Raw genomic sequence first — 13,489 nt, 5'->3', positions numbered from 1 at the left:
GTGGAGGTGAGTTCATTGGCGATTCTCGGGTCGGAGAACTCAGGGGAAAAAAAGCAACACAACAGGTACCTGGACCGAAAACAAGAAGAGGGAGGGGCCTGAACCTGGAAGATGAGATTGGCATCGTGGTCAGCATGTAAAAATTGGGTGGAAGGTCCCAATTCTGTCTTTAGCACTTATAGTTGTTACAAAAAAGTGGAAACTAAGATTCATTTTTCCAGAACTTCAACCAAAATGGCATCTACTAAACATCTAAACATTGACACAAGTTAAAATGCACGATGATCTCCGCTGGATTGAAGGACAATGTAGGACAATATCCATATGGGATTTTTTTCAACAGCTTTTGAAAATGATTGCCCTACTGCAGGCAGCACAGGGACGCAGCAGTCAGTGCCTCAGAATGCTATGGATCTGGGTTTGATCCCAGCTTCAGGAGCTGTTCTGTGATCTAGTCTAATTATTAATTACCAAGCTCTATTAGCAGACAGCAAAAGAGAGAGCTTAGTTAATAGAACAATAGCAGGTTACTTATGGCCCATGCTGTGATTTTCATTCCTCACAGAAGTACTTCCAACTTTACAATCCATAAAGCTCTGCAGACATTATTAGAAATAGCTGGGCTGTTGATCCTCTTTGAAGGTTCATCCATAATTATTTAGGAAAATTATTCCCCATTCTCTTTTGTTTGTGCCTGGTGTAATAACATTAATCGTATTCCCTTCTGAATTGTTTAAGTGAGTTAATATTCACAATATTCCTTTTCTTCTAACATCTGTTGTTGTTAGATATTCACTTTCAAAACCTTCCTCAAGATCACTTGATTACTGTAATAAAATAAACTCTTATCCCAAGAGGATATCTAAATATGGCTACTTGAACCACTGGAGTCATGGTCACAGCTGGGAGTACTGTCCTGACAGGTTAATACTAGCTCTCTGTGGGAGAATGCTCAGCAAGAACAAAGCAACTTGACTCACCTCTGCTTTATAATTCATTTCCACGTTCAGCTCCATTTGTTATTGTTGAGCTAATAACCAGATTCATCAGTGAAAATGACAAGCATTCATTATCTATACATCCCCCTTACTTCACTGTTAAAGTTCAAGGTTCAAAGTGCAAAATAAAATGTATTATCAGAGTACAACTCTGAGATTCTTTTTCTGCGGGCATAATTAGCAAATCTATAGAGCAGTAACCGTAAACAGGATCAATGGACAACAAGCTGTGCAAATGAAGATGTAAATAAATAGCAATAAATTACAAGCATGAAATAACAAGATGAAGGAGTCCTTAAATAAATGAGCCCTTAAGGTAGATAAACTTCCAGCACAGCTGCAGATTAGCAGGTATGATGTTGTAGGCATTACTAAATCATGGCTGAAAGAAGATTACAGCTGGGAGCTTAATGTCCAAGGATACACATTGTATCAAAAGGAAAGCAAAGGGAGCAGTGTTGCTCTGTTGGTAAAAAATTAAATCAAATCATTAGAAAGAGGTGACATAGAGCAGGAGGTATTGAATCTTTGTGAATAGAGTTAAGGAACTGCAAGGGTAAAAAGACACTGATGGAAGTTTTACACAGCCCCCAAACAGTAGTAAGGATGTGGTCTACAATTTAAAATGGGAGATAGAAAAGGCATGCCAAAAGGCAATGTTACAATACTCATGGGGGATTTCAATATGCAGGTAGATTGGGAAAATCAGTTTGGTGCGGGATTCCAGGATGGGGCATTTCTAGATATGCTACAAGATGGCCTTTTAGTGCAGCTCGTGATTGTGCCCACTAGCAGATCGGCTGTTCTGGATTGAGTGTTGTGCAATGAACCAGTATTGATTACAGAGCTGAAGGTAAAAGAACCCTGGGGGAAAGTGATTATAATACAATCGAATTCACCCTGAAATTTGCGAAGTTGAAGCTAAAGTCAGATGTATCAGCATTACAGTGGAGTAAAGGGAATTACAGAATGAAAGAGGAGGTGGCCAGAATTGATTGGAGAAGAACACTGGCAGGGATGATGGCAGAGCAGCAATGGCTGGAATTTCTGGAAGCAATTCGAAAGGCACAGGATATATATATATCCCAAAGAGAAAGAAGTATTTGAGTTGTTCGGGTGGGTTTACACTAATTTGGCAGAGGAATGGGAACTGGAGTGAGAGTGCTGTAGATGAGGTAGTTAGTTTACAAACAGAGGCAATGTGTAGTGAGATTCCTAACAAGGAGAGGCTGATGATATGGCAGCCAACAGGATCAGTTGCAACATAAAAGTTGTACAAAATTGAAAAAAGTGAATACTGAATTAAAGGTGTTATACTTTGACGTGCGCAGGATACGGAATAAGGTCGATGAACTTGTAGCACAGTTACAGATTGGCAAGTATGAAGTTACAGGCATCACTGAATCATGGCTGAAAGATTATATCTGGGAGCTTAATGTCCAAGGATACACATTGTACTAAAAGGATAGGCAGGAAGGCAGAGGGGGTGGTGTGGCTCTGTTAGTAAAAAAATTAAATTAAATCATTAGGAAGAGGTGACATAGGTTCAGAAGGCATTGAATTGTTGTGGATAGAGCTTTGGAACTGCCGGGGTAAAAAGACCATGATGGGAGTAATATATAAACCCCCAAAAAGTAGCAAGGATGTGGTCTACAAGTTACAACGAGAGATAGAAAATGCACGCCAAAAAGGCAATATTACAATAGTCATGGGGGATTTCAATCTACAGGTAGGTTGGGAAAATCAGGTTGGTGCGGGATTCCAAGAGAGGGTAGATCTAGAATGCCAATGAGATGGCTTTTTAGAGTAGCTTGTGATTGAGCCCACTAGGGGATTAGTTATTCTGGATTGGGTGTTATGTAATGAACCAGAATTGATCAGAGAGCTTAAGCTAAAAGAACTCTTAGAGAAAAGTGATCATAATATGAAATTTGAGAAGGAGAAGCCAAAGTCAGATGTATCAGTATTACAGTGGAGTAAAGGAAATTACAGAAGCATGAAAAAGGAGTTGGCAGAATTGATTGGAAAAGAACACTGGCAGAGAGGATAGCAGAGCAGCAATGGCTGGAATTTCTGGAAGCAATTCGGAAGGTACAGGATATATACAGAATCAGAATCAGGTTTATTATCACTAGCATATGTCATGAAATTTGTTAACTTTGTTAATTGTTGGGATATAGAGCCCAAAGAGGAAGAAGTATTCTAAAGGCAAGATGACACAACCATGGCTCACAAGGGATGTCAAAGCCAACAGAAAAGCCAAAGAGAGGGCATATAGTAGAGCAAAAATTAGTGGGAAGTTAGAGGATTGGGAAGCTTTTAAATGCCAACAGAAGGCAACTAAAAAAGTCATTAAGAAGGTAAAGATGGAATACAAAAGAAAGCTAGCTAATAATATTAAAGAGGATACCAAAAGGTTCTTCAGATACATAATGCATAAAAGAGAAGTGAGCGTGGATATTGGACTGCTGGAAAACAATGCTGGAGAGGTAGTAAAGGGGTACAATGAAATAGCTGACAAACTGAATAAGTGCTTTGTGTCAGTCTTCACTATGGAACACAATAGCAGTATGGTGGAAATTCCAGGTGTCAGGGGTAATGAAGTGTGTGAAGTTAGAATAACTAGAGAGAAGGTTCTTGGGAAATTGAACAGTCTGAAGATAGATAAGTCACCTGGATCAGATGGTGTACACCCCAGGATTCTGAAAGAGTGGCTGAAGAGACTGTAGAAGCATGATGGTCGTTCAGGAATCACTAGATTCTGGAATGGTTCAAGAAGGCTACAAAATTGAAAATGTCACGTCACTATTATAAAAAGAAGAGTGGCAGAAGAAAGGGAACTATAGGCCAGTTCGTCTGTCATCAGTGGTTGGGAAGCTGTCAGAGTCAATTATTAAATATGAGGTCTCAGGGTAATGGGAGGTACATGATAAAATAGGCTGTAGTCAACATGGTTTCCATAAGGGAAAATCTTGCCTGACAAATCTGTCGGAACTCTTTGAAAAAATAACAAGCAGGATAGTCAGAGGAGAATCAGTTGATGTCATCTACTTGGATTTTCAAAAGGTCTTCGACAAGGTGCCACACATGAGGCTGCTTAACAAGCTATGAGTCCATGGTATTACAGGAAAGATTCTAGTATTAAGAAAGCAGTGGCTAACTGGCAGGAGAGACAAAAAGTGGGAATAAAGGGAGCCTTTCCTGGATAGCTCCCGGTGCCTGGTGGTGTTCCACAGGAGTCTGTTTTGGCACTGATTCTTTTTATATTACATGTCAATGATTTGCATGATGGAAGTGATGGCTTTATAGCAAAGTTTGCAGATGATATGAAGATAGGTAGAGGGGCAGGTAGTTTTCAGGAAGTAGAGAAGCTACAGGGGGACTTGACAAAGTTAGAGAATGGGCAAAGAAATTGCAGATGAAATACAATGTTGGGAAGTATTTGGTCATGCACTGTGGTAGAAAACTGAAAGGGTTGACTATTTTCTATTTGGAGAGAAAATACAAAAAAGGGAGATGCAAAGGGACTTGGAAGTCCTTGTGCAGGTTTCCCTGAAGCTTAATTTGCAAGCTGAGATGGTCGAGAAGAGGGAAAATGTAATGTTAGCATTCATTCAAGGCAGACCAGAATCTAATAGCAAGGATGTACTGTTGAGACTTTAGAAAGCACTAGTGGATCCCTTATCTTAGAAAGGATGTGCTGAAACTGGAGAGGGTTCAAAGAAGGATCACGGAAATGATCCCAGGATTGAATGCCTTGTCAAATGAAGAGCATTTGATGGCTTTGGGTCGGTATTCACTGGAATTCAGAAGAATGAGGGGTGACCTCATTAAAAAATATAGAATCCTAAAAGGTGTAGATTGTGGAGAGGATGTTTCCTATGGTGGGAGAGTCTAAGACCTGAGGGCACAGCCTCAGAACAGTGGAGTGTCCTTTTAGAACAGAGATGAGGAGGAATTTCTTTTGTCAGAGAATAGTGAATTTGTGGAATTCTTTGCCATAGGCAGCTGTGGAGCCAGATCTTTATGTATATTTAAGGCAGTATTGATAGATTCTTGATTGGTCAGGGCATGAAGGGATATGGGAGAAGCCAGGAGATTGGGGCTGAGAGGAAAATTGGATCAGCCATGAAGAAATAATGGAGCAGTATTGATGGGCCAAATGGCCTAATTCTGCCCCTATATCTTATGATCCTAAACGAGTGTAGTTATCCCCTTTTGTCCAAGAGCCAAATGATTGAGGAGTAGTAACTGTTCTAAAATCTGGTGTTGCGTGTCCTGAGGCACCTGTACCTTCTACCTGATGGCAGCAGCAAGAAAAGAGCCTGACCTGGGTGGTGAGGATCTTTGAAAATGGATGCTGCTTTCCTCCTGCAACATTTCATGTAGATGTGCTCCATGGTTGGGAGGGTTTAACTGTGATGTATTGGGCCGAATCCACTAACTTTTGTAGGATTTTCTGCTCAAGGGCATAGGTGTCCCCATACCAGACTGTAATGCAGTCAGTCAGCATACTTTCCACCACACATCTATAGAAGTTTGCTAAGGTTTTTGATGACATGCCAAATCTCCACAGACTCCCGAGGAATTAGAGGTGCTGTAATGCTTTCTTCACAATTACATTTCTATGGTGGGTACAGGACAGGACTTTGAGATTGTGACACACAACAATTCAAAGTTACCGACCCTCTCCACCTCTGATCCTCCAATGATTACTGGCTCATGGACCTCTGGTTTCTGTCTCCTCATGTCGACAATCAGTTCCCTGTTCTGATGATCAAAGCGAGCAGAGAAGGCATTAGCTCATCTGGAAGTGAAGCCCTGCTCTCCTCTGTCGCTAGATTTAACTTTCAAACCCTTCCACAGCTGTCAAGCATCCCTTGTTAGACAAAATCAAATGTAAAATAACATGGCTAAAGTTTTAAAGCTACATTTACCATAAAACAGACAAGAAATTTCATAAATAAAGCCTTATCTTCATGAATATACAATGCATCCAAAATTATTAAATCCTTTAATGTGCCCTCAGTACAGGCATCCTGAAGAGCACAGCTGTGATTAGCAATTCAGTCACAGCAAGTTATGCACTTCCATTCGAATAATGGAGCAGCCCTGTAGTGACGCAGGTATTTCTGCAGCCTCAAAGCTCTAACAGCCTTTGTCTGATCCAGGCATCTGGTGCTGTCTATCTGAACTTCGTACGTTTTTTCCTGGATGTTCTCATTTCTCCCCACATCTTGGAGATGAACTGGTTAGTAAGTTACAAACAATCTGCTGGATGATTTCAACGGGTCAAGTAGCATCTATGGGAGCAATGGGGCTGTTGACTTTTAAGGTCCACAATTGTTTTCATCAGGGCTCAGAGGGAAGAGGGCGAATGGTGAGACAAAACCCAAAACAATTCCAGGAGATTCTTTAATACTCCCGATTACAGCTTCTGTAAATGCGTATGTCACTGGTTGATAAGTCAATTGGCTACCACATATTGCCTCAAATCTAACTGCGTGACAGGAGAAACAAGGAGATGGACATGAGAGACAGAATAAGTTACAAGAGAAATAAATGTTAGAATAACATTGATAAGTGTGCTGTGAGAACTGCCACGGACGCGATGGGTCGGATAGCCTCACTCTCATGGAAGGAAATACAACTGACACCTGATTCAAAGCTCTGACAAGTCCAATTTTAACTTAAAAAGGTGAGTGTTCTAAAAATCCTTCAGCAGGCAGCCACACTTGACAGAACATTTGGCAGTCATTCAAAAAATTAATGTAGAGTGACTTGGCTTGGCTTCATGGTGAGAATGATAAAGACTTATGCAGCATGGGAAACAACCTGGGAATACCACAAATTATGGCACACCTCCAGCAACCATTAGACTCTTTAACTATAGAATAATTTGGCCAACAATTGCTATATTATTAACTGAATATAGGATTAGCTGAGACAGTGAATTAGTCATTAAACATAGGGATTTTTTTTTAGTAAGTTGCTTAACCAAAAGGATTCCAGTTTGATAAAAGGTCATCACCTGAAATGTTAACTGTTGTATTTCCGTGCATGCATGCTGCCTGAACTGCAGAATATTTGCAGCAGTGTCTATTTTTATTTCAGAATGATCCCAGATTCTGTCAGATATCTGCTGAACTGGGGCAGTGCCAGCACTGCCTCATTCAGCTTCGGTGTTCTTATATTAAAATAAAACAAAAATGATGCCAGTTCATGGTCATAATCAAGTGTCAGGCTGCGGCAGGAGGTGCATGGATGCAAAGAAGCAGATTGAGTTGAAACTCTGCTGTGGTAGAACAAAGAACATAGAACATGCCTTTTGGCCCATTATGTCTGTGCTGACACTAATGACAATTTAAACAGCACATCTGCCTGCATGTGGTCTATATGCCTCTACTACAGAGGTTCCCAACCTTTTTTATGAAATGCACCAAAACCATTAAGCAAGGGGTCTGTGGACCCCAGACTGGGAACCCCTGCCTGTTTGTGTGTTTGTCTAAATGCCTCTAAAAATCATTGCTATATATTTGCTTCTAACACTTCCCTGGGCAGCATGTCCCAGGCACCTACCATGTCCTGTGTAAAAAGAACCTTGCTGCATAAATCTCGTAAACATTCCCCTCTCACCTCAAAGCTATGCCCTCTAACATTTGACATTTCCATTCTGGGTAAAAGACTGCAATTATCTACTCTAACAATGCCACTCATAATTTTATATACCACTAACCTGTCATAACCCCCCCCCATCCCATTCTCCAATGCGCAAATGTAAACAATCCAGGTTTGTCTAACCTCTCCTTGTAGCTAATACTCTGTCATCCAGGCAACACCCTGGTGAACCTCATCTGGACCCTCTCTATAACTTGTTTGCCTCCAGTCAATAAAAAGGCCTAGACATGGAGAATATCCATTTGGATAAAGTATATCTGAAAATCTAGTTAGCAACCAATCAAGCTGGAGCATTAACACACTTACTCCTTCTATTTCTTATGTTCTTAGAAATCAAAAGAGGATAAGGGAGGGAATTTCCAAGGAAATTGTCAAAGTTGGCTTTACTTGCTTGGAAACATGGACTGATTAATCATCCTCTCAATTACACCCAGTGTCAATAAGATATTTTCAGATGTATTTTACCAGTCTTTATTTTCCTCCAGCCCCCAAAATTAGTTTCTAATCTTGTTTATCAAAAATTCTTTTGGATTCAAAAGCAATTTGGAAATATATGTTCTCGGAATAATTTTTAAGAAATTGATGAACTTCTTAGCAATGCCCAACAAGCCAACCATTTTGACAATTAGCAGTTGTCACAAAAGGTGAAACTGTTTTCTTCTAGATGATGGAGATATAGTAATATAATGATGTCTCATCTGAATTTTCATTATACATTCCAATATACTTAGTGATATAAATTAGACATAAAGTGTAATGATATTAGGTTTGCTGACCACAAAGTTCTAATCTCAAACAAGTATCTTAAACCCTACCTGATATAGATTGCTCTAGGTACCCTCAGGAAAGGGAGGTTATAATGTAACTGCCCACTCTTCAAAGAATTATTTACTTCCTTGTTTATCGTCTACGGCAAGTTTTGCTGTCAATAACCACTAACCAAACAAAGTAGTTCAAACACGGTTCGTTTATTTTTAGTGATACACGTTTAAATCCACACAAAATTCTAAAAGCACATCTAAAACTCACAGATTGTTTTTATGTTCTAAAAGACATAAGATCAGCTATTCTCCGTGCAATACAATAGTATCAGTCTGGTCTGCAAGCTTCTTTGAACTAAATGACTGAGCCAGCATTGTCTGGTTTGAAACAGGCCAATTAACATAATACCACCTGCGTCATTAGGAAAGATTGAATCAGTTAGGACTGAATTCTTCGGAACATAGAAGATTGAGAGGACATTTGATAGATTATGAGGGGCATAGATAGGGTAAATGCAAACAGGCTTTTTCCGCTGAGGTTGGGTGGGACTACAACCAGAGGTCATGGTTTAAGGGTAAAATGTGACACATCTAAGGGGAACATGAGGGGAAACATCTTTACTTGGACAGTCATGAGAGTGGGGACAAGTAGTCCATGCAAACTCGAATTCAATGTTTAAGAGAAGTTTGGATAGGTACAGTACGTGGATAGTAGGAAAATGGAGGGCTATGGTCCTGGTGCAGGTCCTTAGGAGTAGGCAGTTTCAATGGTTTCGGCATAGACTAGGTGGGCTGAAGGGTCTGCTTCAGTGCTGTACTTCTCTATGACTCTGACATTTGTTTTACACTGCATTTCTTGAGAGGTCATCCCAGGTGTTATGGGCTAGCGTTCTGTGTTCTATAGACAATTCTGCTTCTTTGCAAAGTTGTCCTTTTAACTTCAGACTGATTATTGCTTTTCATTTACACTAAGAACTGAAGACTCTCTCCCATTTGTGACAAAAAGCTAAAGCAAGAATAGTTGGAATTTTAACATTCAAAAACAGGCCTTTGATCTACTGTGTTGGAAAACTGAGCTTCGGGGAAAAAAAGTCAGGGCCCTGAACAGTGAATATATATATATATATATATATATATATATATATTCATTGTTGCCTTGATGCCTTCCTGGCGGCCCGAGTCAGTCTGTCCATTCTCCTCTGACTTCTCTCATTAATAAGGTGTTCTTGCCGCAGACTGCTGTTCACTGGGTGTACTTTGTTTTTTGCAACATGCTCTGTAAACTCTATAGACTGTTATGCATGAAAATCCCAGGCTATCAGCAGTTTCTGAGAGATTCAAACCACCCCATCTGGCACCAACAGTCAAAGTCACTTAGATCACATTTTTTCCCCATTCTGATGTTTGGTCTAAAAAACAACTGAACCTTGTGACCATGTCTGCATGATTTTGTGTATCGATTTGCTGCCACATTATTGGCTCATTAGATATTTGCATTAATGAGCAGGGTTACCTATGAAAAGTGGCTACTGGGTTTGTATATATTTCCCTTCTTATATCTTGGATTCCACCATGAAAGGATCTGTGATCTACTTGCAGAATTAAATAGTGGCATGCATTTTAGTAATTTTACTTTACAAGCATAAATATGGTTAAGAGAGAAAAGATTGCATGTGGAACACTTCATGATTGCATTACATATAAGTCACGGGGAAACAATAAAGTCCAGATGAGAACACTCGGTTCATGGATCTCAGTTATATCAGAAATAGAAATACTTTGCAACAATGCTCTCAAGTTGAGAAGAAAACAATAAAGAAAACTGAATGTACAATAATTGGACACATAACACTGTGCCTCTGTGGTGGTCAAATCAAAATTTATGATGGAAATGGGGAGTACTGTATCGTATGGTTGTAATCATAATTTTTACAAGGGTTACAGGTAATTGTGAACTTGTGCAGAACTCCAGCACAGCAGCTCAGCTTTTGCATTTAAACAGAAAGTTTGTCAAATTGAATTTTCTATGAGAACAATATGAATGAACTGCAATTGAAGAATTGTGACAGATATATGCTCTGTTGTGATCACAACAGGAGCTAATTTTCCTGACATTACCTGGGGTGCAAAGAATTATAAGGTGTATTTCATGGAGCAAAATCAAGCAACCTCTATTATCCAGGTGCAATTCTTTCTGCTCAATTTTCTCTGCATGCTACACCTAGGTGATCTTTGATACCCAAGAGCAATAAAAGGAATCCTCCTATGGTGTTAACACCTTTTATTGACAGACAAATAGAATGACAGGTTATTGAGATTCTACACTATCCTCATTCAATTCCAGCAGAGTACCTAGTAGCCAGATAGTTCAGTGTTTTTGTTGTAGCTGTTCTATTAATGTGTAGAGTCTCCTTGTTGATCTACAGGTTGAACATCTAATTTGTCTGTTTGCAATTGTGAACAATTGGCTATTTGTCATCCACCTGCAGCAGTATGCAATCTGTACCCAAATGATCAAAGCTGCATAATTGAATGCTTTGTCTGATTTGAACTCCCTGCTGATTTTGTTTACTTCAATCTTACAGTGACACTGCTGAAGTTAGTCATTGTTATCAGAATTGTTAAGCATAAAAACCATTAATGAGGTTTGCTGTGTCACTGCTAAGCATTCAGTAACTGTTTCTTTCATTAGATGTACATGATCTATGTTTCCATCTGGAATGAATTATTTTCATGAGCTTGTGTTAACATCATTCACTTTTGCAGATGTTGGTGGATTTTTTGAGGCTGGGACCTGGATCCGCTACAACTTCCAGTCTGCCGCAGATTCACCCAAGGACTTCAAGACTGCACTACAACCGGCAAACTCCAACCTTACCTTGACCAAAGAGGATCTGCTTTTCAGTTTCAGCACCACCAACACTCCCAGCATTCTACTGTACATCAGCACCTATTCACCGGATTACTTGGCTGTTATTCTGAAACACAATGGTGAGACAGCGAAACTTCATTTTATAATTTAGATAAATAATTACAAAAAATGATTGCTGTGCAATCTTAAAATGTAGAACTATTTGTTGATTACATTTTAGATACAGAACCATTGAGACTAGGAGCCTTTCAGCCCAAGGCCATGCCGACCTTGGGCCAACATAGTTAGCTGCAAATTCCCACATTCGTCCCACACCCCTCGAAACCCCATCCTGCATGTTCCTATCTGAGAGTTTCCTATATACTGGTGTACCTGCATCAACCGTTTCCTCTAATAGCTTGTTCTATATCCTCACCACTCTCTGCATGAAAAAGTTGCCCTCAGGTCCCTTTTAAAAAGGCGACAATTATACCAGTGCAACACACATCAAAGTTGCTGGTGAACGCAGCAGGTCAGGCATCATCTCTAGGAAGAGACTGTAACCTCTTCCTAGAGATGCTGCCTGGCCTGCTGCGTTCACCAGCAACTTTGATGTGTGTTGCTTGAATTTCCAGCATCTGCAGAATTCCTGTTGTTTGCGTTTTAAAATTATACCAGTGCCCAAGAAGCCTTTTCGACTGTCACCCAGTAGCACTCACATCTACGGTGATGAGATGCTTTGAGAGGTTGGTCATGAATAGAATCAGCTCCTGCCTCAGCAAGTACTGGACCCACTGCAGTTTGCCTTTTAAATCTGTCCACTTAAATTCTAAATCTATCCCCACTAGACATGGATTCCTAAAACCTGGGGGAGAGACTGCTACTGTCCACCTTATTTATGTCCCTTGTAATTTTATAAACCTCTAAGGTTACCCCTCAATCTCTTATGCTCCAAGAAATAAAAACCTAGCCTGGCCAACATCACAGGCCCTATAGTCCTGGCAAAATCTTCATAAATCTTTTCTACACACTTTCCAGTTTAAGTGCTTCTCTCCTATAATAGGTTGACCAAAACAGCACACAGTACACCAGGCTTGGCCTCATCATCAGTTTATGAAACTGCAGTATAATATCGCATCTCCTATACTCAGTGCTCTGTCTGATGAACCCCGGCATGCTAAAAACACTTTTGTCACCACCCTATCTACCTGGGACATCGTTTTCAATGAACCATGCCCTTGTACTCCATTAGTCATAGTCATAGTCATACTTTATTGATCCCGGGGGAAATTGATTTTCGTTACAGTTGCACCATAAATAATAAATAGTAATTAAACCATAAGTAGTTAAATAGTAATGTGTAAATTACACCAGTAAATTATGAAATAAGTCCAGGACCAGCCTATTGGCTCAGGGTGTCCGACCCTCCAAGGGAGGAGTTGTAAAGTTTGATGGCCACAGGCAGGAATGACTTCCTATGACGCTCTGTGCTGCATCTTGGTGGAATGAGTCTCTGGCTGAATGTACTCCTGTGCCCAACCAGTGCATTATGTAGTGGATGGGAGACATTGTCCAAGATGGCATGCAATTTGGACAGCATCCCCTTTTCAGACACCACCGTGAGAGAGTCCAGTTCCATCCCCACCACATCACTGGCCTTACGAATGAATTTGTTGATTCTGTTGGTGTCTGCTACCCTCAGCCTGCTGCTCTAGCACACAACAGCAAACATGATTGCACTGGCCACCACAGACTCGTAGAACATCCTCAGCATCGTCCGGCAGATGTTAAAGGACCTCAGTCTCCTCAGGAAATGGAGACGGCTCTGACTCTTCTTGTAGACAGCCGCCGTGTTCTTTGACCAGTCCAGTTTATTGTCAATTCGTATCCCCAGGTATTTGTAATCCTCCACCATGTCCACACTGACCCCCTGGATGGAAACAGGGGTCACTGGTACCTTAGCTCTCCTCAGGTCTACCACCAGCTCCTTAGTCTTTTTCACATTAAACTGCAGATAATTCTGCTCACACCATGTGACAAAGTTTCCTACCGTAGCCCTGTACTCAGCCTCATCTCCCTTGCTGATGCATCCAACTAAGGCAGAGTCATCCAAAAACTTCTGAAGATGACAAGACTCTGTGCGGTGGTTGAAGTCCGAGGTGTAAATGGTGAAGAGAAAGGGAGACAAGACAGTCCCCTGT

At 40.5% G+C, this 13,489-nt stretch overlaps 1 protein-coding gene across 1 annotated transcript in view; it reads left to right on the top strand.

Moving 5' to 3' along the window:
• LOC140195385 (contactin-associated protein-like 2) overlaps positions 1–13,489 on the top strand; it is a 1,890,266-nt gene that overhangs the window by 1,708,227 nt on the left and 168,550 nt on the right. Inside the window, exon 19 of the mRNA XM_072253599.1 lies at positions 11,204–11,428. Coding sequence (XP_072109700.1) covers positions 11,204–11,428 — 225 coding nt within the window. The remainder of the gene's footprint in view (positions 1–11,203; positions 11,429–13,489) is intronic.

The sequence above is a fragment of the Mobula birostris genome, chromosome 3 (assembly GCF_030028105.1).
Source record: "Mobula birostris isolate sMobBir1 chromosome 3, sMobBir1.hap1, whole genome shotgun sequence".
NCBI classification, from domain to species: domain Eukaryota; kingdom Metazoa; phylum Chordata; class Chondrichthyes; order Myliobatiformes; family Myliobatidae; genus Mobula; species Mobula birostris.
The sequence above is the reverse complement of the archived record's forward strand: the minus strand, read 5'-3'. Positions and strand labels throughout refer to the sequence as shown.